This window comes from Atta colombica, unplaced genomic scaffold (assembly GCF_001594045.1).
Source record: "Atta colombica isolate Treedump-2 unplaced genomic scaffold, Acol1.0 scaffold47, whole genome shotgun sequence".
Taxonomy (NCBI): Eukaryota; Metazoa; Arthropoda; class Insecta; order Hymenoptera; family Formicidae; genus Atta; species Atta colombica.
Window position 1 is genome coordinate 3,094,875 of NW_017259536.1, and position 16,589 is coordinate 3,111,463.

Here is a 16,589-nt window from a genome sequence, read left to right on the forward strand (position 1 = left end):
GGAACAATGATAATCCAATCCCTTGAGTAAAATAACATTTAACTTCCATCTGTAACAAAATATAATTCAATTTACTTTTATAGTTTCAAAGTAAATATTGTTCACATTAATGCATAAGTAATAAATTAAATTTGAGTCAAATTTAATACATTTTCTTAAGTTAAATTGTTTGACTCTATTGTTTTAATCAAATTAAACAAATCAATGATACAGAAATTAATTAGATTAAAAAAATGACTGAAATTGAATATAATTTGACATTATGAATTTAACAATGTAGCCTTCCATTTTTGTCTTCCATGGATTTTGATAAATTAAGGAGCATTACCTTCACTGTTTTAATGAATGGAAAGACGATACGAGAATACACAAAGCTTCGCTGGGAAAGAGATACACGCCACTCACCATAAAGCCTATTACGTTCCTTTACAAATACAGCTACTGCGGGCAGGTCGATTGCAACTGACAGTCAAATTACAAAAGCGCGTATTACATTTTACGCTGGCTTTCAACCTGATACGCACCGTCGGATTATACCGACGTAAATAATGGAAAATTGCAACATTCGTGGAAAAAATGTATTTTGCCGCATGCCAGAACCACACTAAAACTCGTCGCTAAAATGGAGTACTCGGTGTACATACTGTCTAAATATACATTTTTTTATAAATTTCTCGTACGCATCTCACTCATTATTAGTCACTTCGATCATGTAGAAACGATATTACTACACAAGATATTATAAAATTTCATGAAAATTTAAGATCGACAATTTATTTTCTTTTTTTTTAGCAATAAAAACAATTTTGTAGATTTAAAAATTCAAAAATCGTGTGAAAACGAGAGAAGGATAGCGAAACGGATAACATGTAGAAATAACGCGCGTGCGACATGCGTCGTGTATCAAGCCCATTCGCTCCGTTGTTTCCAAAAGCCTCCAAATATAACCAAAACTTTGGACGTCAGAATCATGGCAACTAACCTCGCTAAATTCAAAATTTATTAGTATATATATTCCAATTCTGTAAATTTGCATTTCAATGGCCCACTTGCTAGTGAACGAGATTCCATTTATCACGTAAGAGAGAACAAATAATTTCAAAGTATAATATAGTGATAATAAATAGCATAATATTGAGTTGTCCGGAAAGTTCATGCCGACTAACCTATATAATTTAATAAATGTATATTAAAATTTAAATCTTGTGCGTTTCAATTTTCCTTCAAAATCGGCATGAACTTTCCGGACAACCCAATAGATACAATAATGTACGGCAATCACTATTTAATTTAGCATATGACAATTACTACTTAATTATCATTTAAGCACGAATTTACGTCGATATGCGATTTCACAATTCGTCTCTCATTATCATTCTAAGTTATTATTTTTTTGCACTATTTCCAGTCCATATTATAGATAGATTTTTCAAATAATTATCGCTTTGATCATCCAATCAATTATTGCAATACAATATAACAATTCAATATTATAATTATTATAATTCAATATATAATCGTAATCAACTTGTTTATCGATTTTGCAGCCATCATGCTGAGCAACTCATTCGACCAGAAATTTTAACGACCGAGCTACCGACAGATCTGCCACAAGATGGAAACAAAAGTCGCAAATACAAAAATAACCCACTTCTATATTCTGATGCAACATATAACGTCCGCGATTTCATATCGCAAGAAGACAACGAGTTACTGGATAAAAGTTATGGAGACGGTTCTTTGAATGAAATATGCGCTTTTAAATTGGATCAGGGAAAGATTGATGAGCTCGCAAACGATTACTCTGAAACGTGCGTGTCTTCCAACCGCGAAAGCGCGATACAAAAGGAATCTTGCAAGAAAACAGTCAAAAATGATAGAACTTTCTCAAAGAACGAAGAATCTCAATGCAAATCGAATCGTAAAAGAAAAACACGTCGCAAAATACCCGATGGTGTAATTATTGATCTTAGCAATAATGTGTATGGCACTTCCCGTGGCGGTATAAAAATCAGCATTATTCCCACGCATAATTTAGTACCCGAAATGAAATTTGTCGCAGTACCAAGGTATAAATTTTTTTCTACAACAAACAGAGATAGATATTTAAAGATTTTCTAAATTCTTCAAAAATCCCATGTATATCAATCTTTTTCAGGAAACAATATTTAACATGGAATCGCAGTCCAAAAAAAGTGATGAAGAAAATGATCGACAATTCTATAACTGTACTTTATTCGGAAAATGGCAACGAAGTGAAAAAAACTCGGAGGTCAACAAAACGCAAATATAGAAATTATTCGAGAAAGTCAATGAACATATTACATAAGCGTGCCAATACGACTGTCAATGCACCAAAAAATTTCAAAAATACATTAAATGGACAACAAAAGTATGTAAAAAATAATATGCAGTTGCTTTGTACGCCTCATGAAATTCTTGATTCAATGCAAAGCTGTCATTACGATAACACGGTGGTTGATATTGATAACATACGATATCCGATATTGAACACAGACGAAACATGTGTCGACACAGGGAAATGTACCACGAACTACTGTTGTTCAATTTTTAACGACACACATCAAGAATATCACGTTTGTGATCGGGAGGATTATAATACAGATGGTTCTAATTTCAATGCCGAGATGCAAACTGATTGGATGACCGAGTACTTTTATCCTGAATATACCGGCACGAAGAGATACCGATGTTTCTATGATTCAAACGAGTGCGATTCCAACATAAATATGCAACACGACCGTTGTCTCCTGATGTCGCAAACGGCAAGACTGTTTGAAAATTCTGCTCTTCCGAAGAAGCATCAAAGAGAAGAGGCCGAGCGATCTGATATCGCGCTTGAATTCGCAACAGAAACCGATGAATATTCTCCAGATGGAGTCGAACGGTGCACGAATTGCGACGGAGAGAAAGGAAGTACGGCGAGCACAAACCGGAAACTCGCCAAGCCTGGCGGAAACGTTACCGATCTTCACGATTCACATCCCGTGAATGCATCGCTATGTGAAATTGACACACGTTCTGAAAAGAGCAAATGGCGGACGACGACGACAACGGTGATGGAGAAAGATGACGATCGGTCATATAAATCAGATTCACTGAAAGCCATCGACACATGGGATACAGAAGCATTGAGAGACAACTGTATCGGACGGCGTTGCGCAGACTGCGTTGTCGCGAAACCGTCGCGTTCCGGGGAAAAAGGCGGATCCGCCCGCGGAGTGGATTCGAAGTGGAAACGGGGCTCCATTGAAACTGACGTTCAACAATTGGATTATAAATGGAAGAGAAGAATCGCGACCATAGATGCTGGTACACGCGCGAGGGTGGATTTCAAAGGAAAACGTGGTTCCAGGTGAGAGTCGATTTGAATGAGATATGGCTGCATGATAAAGGAACCGCGCCGCTTTTATTCTCTCTCTTTCTCTCTTTCTTTCATCGTTATCTAACGTCGACTATGTCCAACAGATATAAATCGGAAGAGGCGATTCGTGTCCAATTGCGCGAAAGCGCGGAGATAAGGAAGCGTAAGAGCTTGGAAATGGTCGAAGCAATGTTAGTCCCCGCCTGATTTTGGCATTACATCTATTTCCTATAAATAGAATTCTCCACTTTCCTCTCGTTCTGTATATTACTTTGAAAGTTGCTCTTATTTTTCAGAATCCTCCTAATTATTGTTATTTTATATAACATTTATATATTCATTATATATTACGCTTTCATTATTATTTTACATGAAATATTTTTTTACATGAAATAATCAGGATTTAATGAAACATTACCTGTTTCTTTTTCCTTAATCGTTTGATTTAAACTGATCTTATTTAATTAAATTAATTAAAAATAAAGGAAAAAGCAACTTTTTATTAATTAAAAAATCTAAAAAAGAAGTGCAATATAAATCTATTAAACTCTATACGTAGCAAACTTAAATCACATAATTAAAAAAATTGATGTTAACGTTTTTACAAATATAATAAAACGGTAATATATTAGTGATCTCAAGAAGAAATCTTTTATTATATAATATCTACATAATTTTTTTAGTTTGCCGCATAGAGAGTTTAACATATTCATGTTGCATTTCTTTCTCAGATTCTTTAATTAGTTCAGTTCGAAATCGGTTCTTCTTTTAAATTGAACTAATAAAAAGCACGTTAAAAGCTTGTTGCAAAGTTTCCACGAATGTTTTACAGGTCGCAAACGAAGAGTGACAATATAAACGCAGACGGCAAACATCACGAGACGCACGATTACTCTCTTTGGATGAGTTTACAGATGGGCAAAATTTGGTCGCAAGTGCACGACGCGTGCAAGAACGTCGTAAAGCTCGCTACTACGAGCGTCAGCCGTGTTGTGAAGGATGCACCTAAATCGGAACGTTCACAGAGAAATCCCGTCGAAGTGGTTGACGCGACGCTCGTCGAGAGCACGTCTTCGTGCGCCGGCAAAATATGCGGTGAAATGTGTCGTAAAAATTTAATGCGCTCGAAGAGCGAGGAAAAAACGGAGGCGCGTCAAGAACGTACAATCGAGGACGTGGGAAAATATCACGGGGATACAGAAGCACCGATGTGGAAAAAGTTGCGGACCATTGCACCTATCCACGATATGCAGAAGCACGCGTATCAAAGCGCCAAAAAAGAGGAGAACGAAGAATCTTGTGTGAATTACAGCGGTACGATTAATAGTGATCAATCCTCCACGCATCTACCTGTTGCATTGACAGAGTCATCGAAATTTGTGACTTATATTCAACAAATAACACGCATATTTGAGTCAACTTAGAAAATATATGTAACTTTTTTTTTTTTTTTTTTTTTTTGAAGAAAATATTACTTTTTTATACAAACGATAACGCAACAACGAAACATTCATTTTTTGTTTTATCTTTCACTGCTTTTCAATTTTGTCGGGTTTTCGATTTTTTTCTATCGTCTCTTTGTACCTGCATCTCTCCGAATATGTGAACCATAAATATTGCGCTGTAACAAAAAATGTATTTTTTTATTTCGGCTAAATGAAATCGAAAAAAGGCAGAGAAATTTTTAAATTTTTAAATTTTAAATAAATACAAATTTCTGCAGATTTGCGTTATTATTGAACGCAAATTAACAAATGTTTTATTATAATTCCAGGATAATCTTTTTCTTTGAAAATTTCCAAATTTATATACATTAAAGACAAAGGATGTTTATATTCAAATTTTACATTAACCTTTATCCACGTGAGAATTTGCATTTAGATACGAATGCTTGTACAATATTCAATATCATAAAATATTCTCTCGTTTCCCGCGTATATAAATTTCTCGCCTTTGATACGGAAATAATAATTGCTCTTCTAGAATATGAACATGGCGAATATCGGGATATCGTAGAATTTCAACCACGGAATGAAACGTACAGCCATGATGAGGATATACATTCTCAATCCCGTTTGAGTGAGTCCTTCATCTATCACGAAAAATTTACGTATCCAGAACTTCGCAATAGAGGTGGTAGCGACGATAACCGAAATTTTACAAGGAGAACCGTAGATCAATCTATGCAACATACTTCCAAAGAAACAAAATCTGTTAAATGTTATCAAAATTCTAAAACATGTGTATCTAGAATGCCTCAAGAGACACACATTCATTGTTACGAAGTGTCTGTAACTACTGATCATCAAACGATTTGCACAGACATGCCAGTTGCCTCAGAAAATAATTCGCTGAATCATGAGTCTCAATCGATGAGCGTATCATCTCCTGAAAGTAACAGACGAGTAGAAACAGCTGCGACGTCTGAACCAACACAATTTTATGAAGAAATCGAAACGGGGAAATGTGAGGGAATATGCGAAGAAACGTGCGAGAGTATTGACACGATAGTCTGTGATTCTGAAACCGAAAGAAGTTTCACATCGATGATCGCAGTTGCAGCAATATCCTTGACCAAAGCGGATCTCACGGTTCACCCATTGCGGAAGGAAGAAGTGACGCCTCCTGTTTCACCGAAAAAATCGCGAAGAAGACGTTTCAAAGCGCCGTTCTGTGCGATAGTGAAATTCTTCAGGAGATGTTCGTACATCGATAGAATGTTTAAATGGAGTGGAAGATGCAGAAGAAAGGAGCCATCAAGTATGGTTATTACTACTTATGATAACGGAGTGAAGATTATGCAAATAGTTCCGTGTACTATGCAAACCGATCAAGAAGGCAATAAAAGGAGAGCCTACGTAAACGTTCAAATGCAAACACCTGATGCGATTGTTACGAGAATTTTATCGGAGTTCCTTGTCAGTGGCGAGAAGAAGAGGAAGGTGTTGATGACCATAATGCTACAATCGAAATTGGATGACAAAAAAGAAGTACAAATGCAAACATCATCATTAAGTAACATAAGAGAGATCGACAAATAATCACCCGAACAATCGATGTGTCACAATCCGATTGCAACCTCGTCGAAGACTGTTCAATATTTCATATGTAATAAACAAGAATGTTACGAAATAAGACAGTCAGGTACCTCGATTACTTTAGAAGAATTGTTAATCGCAGAATATCAGGCGTCAGAACATACAAAGAACATCTGAATTGAACGATTATTTGGCGAAACGATAAGCAGACGTAACAATTCCTCCATGATTTGTGCTCAAGAAATTCCCTTGAGAGCAATTTATATAAATAAATATATCTGTTAGAATGTAAATAATTTTAAGCAGCAATATTAAAATTTGCGTTTGTCTCGATATCTCGAAGTGGTCCGATTAATCTACATCAAAAATTGCAAACAATATTAAATTTGTTGTTTGCAATTTTTGATAGATTAATCGAACCACTTCGAGATATCGAGAAATTCAGAGAGAATTTCAGTTATTTTAATTAAATCTTAGTAACCTCACATTTACACATGTACTGATTTATGTGTCTATTTTTGGCTATGACATATCAAAACGTACTCAATGTGTCCATATTCTGCCGAAATTTATATTCAAATTGAAATTTTAATTATGCATAGCAATGGAAACAAATAAGTTAATTATGAATCTCTTCTGAAAATTATAAAGTTTAAACAAAGCACATTGCAAAATAATTTTCTTATTCAACATAAGGCAAAATTACAAGCAAAATTACTATTCAATATTAGCCTATTCAATATTAACATATTTAATTAATCATATTTAATCATATTAATAGAATCGAACAATAGTCTATAATAATATTATTATTCATATTGAAGCATTAAACATATTGAGCACATTAAACATGGCAAATAATAATAAAATTGGTGATTTTGATACAAATTATCAGAATAAACAAACAGATTGTTCCGTTTACTGCGATGCTCCAAATGTAACTAACGGAGATTCATCAACATCAGAAAGTCACAAGTTCTTTCGTAGGATATTAAACTATTTCAAGCGCCCCACTGTACGAATAAGACAAAACAAAAAAAAGACATATAATATAAAGAAGCGAAGCGTTAGTACCAGTAAATCTGAAGAAAAAATATCAGTATATACTTCATTATCATCGATTGTAGATAATGTAATTAAACCCAATGCAAAGGTTGTCGATAAGCTGGAGCAAAAAATGGTCGATGCAATTACCTCCACTACACAAATAAATAATGTAACACATGAAAATCTTTTAGACGCCATAGAGCATTTAGTTCATGACGCATCTTATCGACATGCAGCCGTGGAAAACGTTATTTCGGATGACTGCGGTACGCTATGCATTGGTAGCGAGACTCAAAGCGTTATCATGAATGGAGAATTCAATTTGGAGACAAGTTCCACTTTTGCGGAAGCATGCGAAAAGAGGCGGCACACGGATTTTATTCTCGAGAAAATTGCAAAAGTCTCTGACGCTTTGACGCAGAAAGCGCGTTTCGCTTCCGCGAAAGAACAGGCTTCAATTCTCGCGTCCGTATCGATGATGCCTGCGAAATATGAAGGAATCATGAAAGAGCAAACATTTGAGAACACGAAATCATCAACATCTTCGATCCACACGGGAGAAGAATCAATTGTTATAGTAAAAGAAAAACCAATTGTTACAGAAAAATCAACTACTGTAGTAGAAAAAAAGTCATCTGTTCTAATGAAATCATCTGTTATAATGGAAGAAATACCAACTATTGTAGTAGAAAAAAAACCATGTGTAGTGGAAAAAAAATCAAGTGATCAGATATCAGTTGCTTCAAAGACTGTAATGCAAGCAGAGACATACATATTGAAATCTCTTCCAAGCTATTTTACATCGAATTCACAAGATTTTTCAGTAAGCTTACAATTAAATAAATCTCCGAGCGTTTTGGATGAAGAAAAAGAATGGTCAGAAGACCTAAGGAAAACTGGACCTACAGTATCGGTCACGTTTCCAGAAAAAGATCTTCGAGATACCCTAGCTCTTGTTGCTAACAAAAAGATAGAAGAAAAGAAAGAATTATTGAAGAAAATTTCTCTGCAACAAATGTTAGATAAAGTTTTCACTGACAAGATAGTTGATGAAAATTATAAATTAAATGTAATTATAAATTGTATTCCAAAGCTAAAAAAGAAAAAGACAAAATCTTTAGATCAGACTGTTTCAAGACAAAAAATTGTAAAAAGAATCGATTCTTCTAACAAATCTTCAAAGATAAAAAAAGAAGAATTAGCCGAAAGAACAAGAAAACCGACTTCCGAGGAATTTGTGCCATATAAAAAGCCAAAATATCAAGCCAAATATCACATTGATACGGAAGAAAAAGAAAAAAAGCCACAATTGAAAAAAATCCCCAAGGATTCCGATGAAATTTTGAAAAATGCGTGTCTCGTTAACTTGCCTGAAGTAATAAGAACTTCTAAGGTTTTTGAATATTGTGAAAAACCAACGAAAATATATCAAGATTATCGTACAACAAAATATTTAGAACCAATAAAATATTATAAGGATTTATCGAGCATCTGTCTTAGAAGACCCAAATATTGCGATATTTGGATTACTCCATGCCTTACTTCTGAAGATATCGTAAAGAGCGCTTTCCCGCAAGATTCATGCGTATTCAAATATCATACCAGCTGTCATTCACTAATTGACAGCTCGTCCAGATGTTATAACATTAATACAAACTGCACAAAACATAGTGTATTTAAAAATTCATTATGTACCAATACGTATTATAAGAACGACGCAAAATATTGTTATCCGCATCTAAATAATATTGACAACGTTCAAATGAGATATTATCATTGCAATGACATCCAGTATTGAACAATCAACAGTGTGGGAGGGATCGATCATATTACTGAACAAAGGGGAATTTATATTTCACGCACCCATGGACATCGGAGCATTTGTCGCGATATAATTGATATTGACAATGGCAACATACGATATTTAACGTTGCCGAGTAATTCGAATTCAATCATATCGGAAATATATATAAAATTAACGTGTCATTTTTTATTGCTTATGTATATATAATTTTTTATGAAATTTACAGTACAGAGCAAGATGATGAGGACCGAGCAAATTAAAATGGATAAATATACGACGTAATCTGTACTGAGGCCAGTGACGTGCGTCAATCCTAATTATATTTCATACTACATACTACATACTTTTGGTTATTAACCCGTGCGAGTAGTCATAAAGTTTCGCATCCTGTCCAACGCGTATGCATGTTAATAATTAAAATTAATAACGCGCCAAATATAGTTGCGATATACGTGCGACAGACGACGCATTGATGCCAGATGACAAGAGAACGTATCATACGATATATTAATGTGGACAGAGTGATTACATGTTTGCATAGCAGTTTATATTACTCATTATGACGACCAGTTTATGATTATTCATTAATAATAACAAATAGTTCGAACTAGCATTTCAAGAAACAAAAAAAGAAACCTTTGCATTGCAAAAACTCTCTTATTATGACAAAATTGCCAGTCACAAAAGGGCCAAGATCATTTGAGCGTTTTTTTCATGCTTGAGAAGCTACTTAGCTATTTAGGAAATATCTACGAACAGAAAGAAACCACCGCAGACGCGACAGACTGTTACCGTCCTCGCAAGAAACGCCAAACAGTGTCGAAAAGAGCTTGCGGGCAGCCGAAGAACTTTGCATCAACGGGTCCCGGTGGAGACGTTGTCGTATCCTTAAGCGGCCTTCGCGGTTGGCGATTGCGGCGGAAGGAATTTCGTAGAAGTTTGTTGCGAAGTTCCTTGAAAGTCCACCTGCCGAATGCAACGATCGAAAACCTAGTCTGGAAAGCGAAAGCATATATATCTGTTTTCTCGTTACCTACTCACACGGTCTGGAAGGTGTATACCAATTTGTTCGTTTTTTCAATAAAAATTAATTTTATAATGAAAAATAGTGAAAAATGAATAATTGAGAAATTTTTAATTAGAATGCAAATAAAAAATGATCAAAATATGAATAAAATAATGATATGAATAATGTCGAACAAAATAATGTCGAAAGGATGATAACTGTATTTATTGTCAAATAAATTAATAAAAAGGGAAAGAAATAAAGAATAATTTATTATTATAGACGTTTTGATTGCACTTTCTTATACTGTAGTCTTCTTCAACATATTAACAATTTCAGCAAGGGAAGTAGAGAAACGAATATTTATGAAAAAATTAATAATTAGAATTGAGAATACAAAAACATAATACAGTGACATATAAAATAATAAATCATTCATTTAAGAATAAATAAAGTTGTCACTTATTTTATTCATAACCTTTAATTCTTGCTCTTTTTTATTCTTATTTGCATTTGCATTTATCAAACTTGATTTTCTTGTTGTTTTCAATGAGAAGATTATTGTCCGAGAATTATAACGACAGAATGATGTTTAATTGCACTTTGATGTCTAATTATTCATTTATTCCGACAGATTTGCCATACGGTCAACCATTCGAAGCATGTGTAGCACGAGAAAACAATTTGAAAGGATCTCGCATCTTAAGCAGTCTTCAAGCTCGAAATATATCAAGACGAAAACTTCGTCGAAGTTCATGGCGATCTATTCTACAAACTCTCTGGATGACTAATGTAAGAGAAGAGTCAAAACCACTCAATGAACAAGTTCGTGAACCATACAGGTAATAACATGCTTGTCGTTATTATAAATGTTACGGTCGCAGTTATAAATGTAACAGGTAGCTTTATGCAGTGGCAAGACTTAACGTGATCCTAGTGGATGCATTAGACAGGTGGCGTCGGAAGATTTACTATTCAACTTCGACATCGTACAGTACAAAACTTCGCCCGCGAAGCGAAGGAAGTACGATATCCTTCGACAGAACGACGCACCACGCCGCCTTTCACGCTAAGTACTGCATTCGAGAACGCTGATGTCGACGACGACATTGCAGATTGCTGGAACGGAGTTGCTCTACAGACGGCGATAATGACAAAGCAGAGGGCGAGGGACTGACAGGGTTGCAATCACGTTGAATCGCACGAAGTAACAGCAAGGAAACTTCGTAACGTCAGACTTCGCGACGACCATGAAGGTACACTTCCTCGATAGATCTCGGTGTAGAAGAGTCAGTGGAGGGTGCGAAGGATCTCATAATGCCCCTCGACGTCTCTATCCGTCGCCTTATCACGCTAAGTTGATTAAACACAGGCGACAACACGCATCCCCTTCCGTCCGCAATCCCCGTTGTTGTCGTGCCTGTGTACCATGTCCCGTCGTCCAGCTTGCAACCCGGCCGTGGCATCAACCTCTGGTCTGACCCACCTCCATGCAATCTGCCGCCGTGTAATCCGCCGGCGTGTAAACCACCCTCGTGTAAACTGTCCCCGTGTAAATCACTGCCGTGTCCAACGGCCTGTCCGTTGCCGCCGTTGTACGACACGTCTCCGTGTTCAACGTCTTTAGACCGTCCAATTCCAACCAAGAACCAGCCCCATTTCCAGGCAACTCCGTGTTCGATAGTCTCATGCTATTCGCGTGAAACACGCGCGACTCGCGATGAAAGACGGGACTATGCCAATGAAAGGGCTGCTTGTTAATTAAGTTAAAGTTAAACGTATTGTTGCTGCAAAGAGATTTTCCTTGTAAGTGAGTTATACAATTTAACAATCTCATTCTAATAATATGCAATGCTTACAGCATAGTTATGATATAGTTTTGTTTCGATTTTGATTAAATCTTTATACTAGATAATGTTACATGTTATATTTGAAATTATACTTTTTTTCTCGGTCGCATTAATTTCAATATTTTATTATTAATATTTTATTATCAATATTTTAATTGATAACAATGAATAATTAATGAATAATTATTGTGTTATTTTATGCTAAATGTTATATTGAGTAATTACCTTCCTCGGATATTGTCCCAGAATAAATTTCTTTGTTTGTCTATTTATCTCTTTTCGCAATATGCGCGTGCAAAAATGTTATACATAGTATCACGTAATATAATACGCTTAAATTTTGCTAGTAGTACATTTAATATAAATGCTTGACCTGCAAAAGTCTTTCTTCTTGCGGAGGATATCGCGGTCAATTGTGTGGAAAGACCGATATATATAATTGCGCAAGTTCCGGTAGCGGAACGAGCTGCTTGCTGAGAAACATTGGTTTGCTGCGTTGGAAATTCGAGCTGCGGAGGATGTTACTAATGATTCATCGCTTTAAAGATTCCACGCTCGTTACACATTCAAGAAATTAATAAATAAAACAGTTTTCCCGATGCAATTACGTGAATTTATCGCTTCTAGAAACGCACAATTTACTTGATTAAACAGGATGCTTAATTTTTACTCATTTGCCATAAACGTAAATCGTCGATGTTTTCTTAATTCTTCGAGTCCCCCAAGTGGGACTTTGAAAACATAATCGATATTTTGATTATAAATTCTGATAGATAAATTCAAATCTGTAGAAAATAATTAAAATATACGGAAAGAATTGTTTTGCTTAGGTATCTAAAAATTTAGCTAGATACAAATTTAAAAATATAATTATTTAGTTATTAGAATCTCAAAATTTTTTGCAACATTACTTATCATGCTTGAATTTTTTTACGTAATTATTTTGATGATACAATAAAGTTATTTTTAGATTTACATTATTTAAATTTTTGGATACTTTGGCAATATTTTTTTCCGTGTTTCACAATCCAATCTTTATGATAGTAAAAACTTGTTATTAAAGCTTTCATAGATATACAAAAAGTTTTCAGATTTTTATACAGTCTAGAATAATATTAAAATCTTCACTGAAGTTCAAAAATCCAGCTGTGTTACTGAAGATGTAAAATTCCATTTGGCCGACAGAAGGTTAAAATTAATGACAATTATCATAACTTAATGTAAACATAATTAATTTGAATTAATATTGAACAACGACATGTAAAGTTATAGCGTGATATGTGAAATGTTAAGAATGAGACTATTAAATTGTTTACGAGACAGTCGGAGACTTCGACATTGGCCGAAACGCGTGTTCGGCATCTCGAAACTATCCGCTTTCGAATTTCTTAAAATCACGCTTTATGACTTATCGCATAATCAGCTATTAAGTCAGTTAAAAAAACAAAGTATAAACTCTGACGAGATCCTCGCGGAGCATCATCGGCAGCTCACTTGCGCGTATTCTATGTAATCTCAACGTCAGTTATCGGATTATGAAAAGGTAATATGCTTTATGAACGAGTTACTTTGTAAGTTAACGAACCTGCCGTTTCCGTAGCTTTTCTTCAGAGTAGAAAATCCATGACATAATTTCCCGAGGTCGATGCTCCAATTTACGACAAAAATCACAAATGGTTAATTAATTAAAAAAGGCAAAAATTGTTAATTAATTAAAAACTTTATTTGTGATCGAATACAATAGGCGATGTGAAATGCATAGATTGGACCGATCTGGTGATCACAATCAGCGGAGACGGCACCTTTCTCTTGGCCTCGAAACTGATAACAAATAATAAAAATGCCGATATTTGACATTAATCCGCATCCCGGAATCAGTACTTTCACACTGCCGATTGAGTACAGCACAGACATCGAAAGGATTTGAGAAACTGCAGGAGATTACACCATCTTGATGAGGAATCGTATACATACAGTAATGATAGAAGAAGGATTATATCAACAGCCCTTTCATATTCACGAAAAGAGTCGCATGCAAGGCGAAGAAAGAATCGAGTAAGTAGATTGATTAATTTTCTTTGACATTACAAAGGATTAACGTAATTTTTTTTCCATTCTATTAGCCAACGTTTTCTATACTGAAAGAATAACTTACAAATTTGAAAAAAATATTTCTCTCAAAGGAATATCTCTATTTCTCTTAAAGAAATATCTCTCTTAAATCCATATCGTAACATTATTTATCTGTTTTTCGCTTTTCTTGTGCAAAATTGTATTTCACTTTTTCATTTTATCTGCAAAATTTCTCAGTATTTCTCTCAGAGATGCAGTCGTCATTTTCACTTGAGTCGTAGAAGCGAGTTGGAGTACATTATAGAATAATAGTATTAATAAATCAAGCATGTATAAAGCGAATAAGGCCGAATAAGGCGAGAAAGGACTTACAAGATTGGCGTTTTTCCTTTATTCGCAACTGGAAAGGAAGTTTCTTCGGAACGATATTAACGTAACACAAAAAGATAAGAGCTTGAATGCTTTTTGATAGTTGCAGAGAATAGTTTTGCGAGCACGGCTGCATAGCAAAATGAGAAATAACAAGATTGACGGAATGGAGACGCATGCCGCGTGCGGAAAATCCGCGCAAAAAATGTATCATATAATTAGTCCGCGTAGATAGAGAAACATTAAAGCACCAGTCGCGAGAATGATGTTCCCCGCTAAACTTTTATTTACCGGCTACTCCCATGACGCAGTCTAAAGTTGAAATAAGCTGGTATGGCCGACCCTTTGCGCCTTCGCGAAGGTGCGTCTTCATTGCCCAGCCCGACTTGGTCCTCTTCTCGCAACCGAAGTTCCGAACTACAGCTTATGCGCGTTATAACTTCGGTAGTTATAACTTGTAAATTACAAGGCCTGCGTAGTTATGACTTGTGCAAGGAGGTCGTAACTTTTGAATTCGCGCGAATTTTACGGTGTGCGATGCGGAGCTTCTTAAACCCTTATCGATTAACCGGAAAGAAAAACTCTCGAAAAGAATTAGTTCGACGATTAGATTTAATTCGACATTTCTGATGGGAAACAATTTAACCGTCGCGCACTTGATATTCCATTACGTTTCCATTTGTAATCTCTCTTTCTCTTGTAAACTCGCTCTCGCGTCTCATTAATTCCTTTCGAGTTTCGCGACGTCTCTCTAAAGGTGCGCTAAACAAATGAAATCTTTGCAGCGCACTCATGAGATCTGAGAGGAAAATAGCGGATGCCCTGCAGCCCCGTCAGAGAATTTTACCTTGGCTGACATTAAACGAGGTTACATCTCACGTAAATGCTTCTACGCTGCTCAGTCCGATCGATAACATTCATCGCGTACTTTCAGATGTTCATGGCCGAATTTTTGGCATCAAGGCTGATCATGTTGACGATTCAAGCAGATGAAGAGAAGAGATTCATGATCCATTCCTCGGATATCTGTGTCTGCATAGGCTCAAGCTCTCGGTCCTGATTTAAGAGAATGAATTTGCAGACCGCCGAAACCGTTCAAACTCTTGTGGCCATAGCAACTGGCAGCCAATTGGACGAGAAAGAAACTCACAAAGTGTTGCACAAGTATCACAGTAATCTTCTGTTTCCACCAGGTAATGAATTATAAAATGAATTCTTCTGAATCTTCAATGACATTTCTTCGAGCCATTGAAGATTAATGGAGATACCACAAAGTTTAATATTTTATTAGATCAATCTACATAGATTTTTTAATAAAATTAGGTTGATTTAAAAAATATTAAATTATGATTACTAAGACATCGAATATTTGCGTTACAGACAATTTAAAAATGGCATATATGATATATGAAATGATTCGAAGTCCACTCTGGCCAAAACTTATTTCGGACAAGCGAATGTGTTGCAAAATCAAAATCAAATCGACAGGCTTTGATGCTGGCCTTGTTCTAGATGGCAACATGTTTTTACCTTTCAATGATGGCAGCACCGCGTCCTTCGAGATCCAACCCGAATATTCATTAAAAAATATTATTTTGCAATAAGTATTATAAGTCGTTGTAACTCGTTGTAATTCCATATCCTGTTGTTAATAATTTCTTTTCTTATCCGGATAGCTCAATTATACGAAAAGCTCTTAATTCAATTCTCTCAATTTCAATAAAGAAAAAATAAAAGGGTTATCATGTTGTAATCACGCTTTTTTTTATTTTAAAATTTTTTTTAGAGCATATTGCTTGTATTAATGAATTTCTGCTGGCATAAGACCGATGCGGACTAAAATATTGTTAAGTTCTCTCAGTAACGACGGACGGCTTAGTACATTTTATTTTTAACGAAAAAAGCGGATCATTCTTTTTCTCCAGAACAACTTATAAGGTGAGACCCTTTACGATATTTCCTTCTTTAATACGCGACTGAACGAGCCTCGCCCCGGACTTCCATTAACTCCGTAATT

General features: G+C 35.4%; 2 protein-coding genes across 2 annotated transcripts; both read left to right on the forward strand.

Annotated features, from left to right (window-relative positions):
* Nucleotides 1-9,988: 9,988 nt before the first annotated feature.
* On the forward strand, nucleotides 9,989-10,950 carry LOC108691551. Its single transcript, XM_018199336.1, has 2 exons — nucleotides 9,989-10,327; nucleotides 10,915-10,950. The coding sequence occupies exons 1-2, from the start codon at nucleotides 9,989-9,991 to the stop codon at nucleotides 10,948-10,950; spliced, it is 375 nt and encodes a 124-aa protein (XP_018054825.1).
* Nucleotides 10,951-14,084: 3,134 nt separating this feature from the next.
* LOC108691454 lies at nucleotides 14,085-16,176 on the forward strand. Its single transcript, XM_018199205.1, is given in 4 exon segments — nucleotides 14,085-14,185; nucleotides 15,358-15,439; nucleotides 15,507-15,765; nucleotides 15,953-16,176. Coding segments are annotated over 4 exon segments (666 nt in total).
* Nucleotides 16,177-16,589: the final 413 nt, after the last annotated feature.

Excerpts from the sequence above, each read along its gene's own strand:
- LOC108691551 (XM_018199336.1), top strand. The coding sequence starts at position 9,989 with ATGCTTGAGAAGCTACTTAGCTATTTAGGAAATATCTACGAACAGAAA. Across the intron at positions 10,328-10,914 it reads CTACTCACACGGTCTGGAAG|ATTTGCCATACGGTCAACCA; the intron begins GTGTATACCAAT and ends TTATTCCGACAG.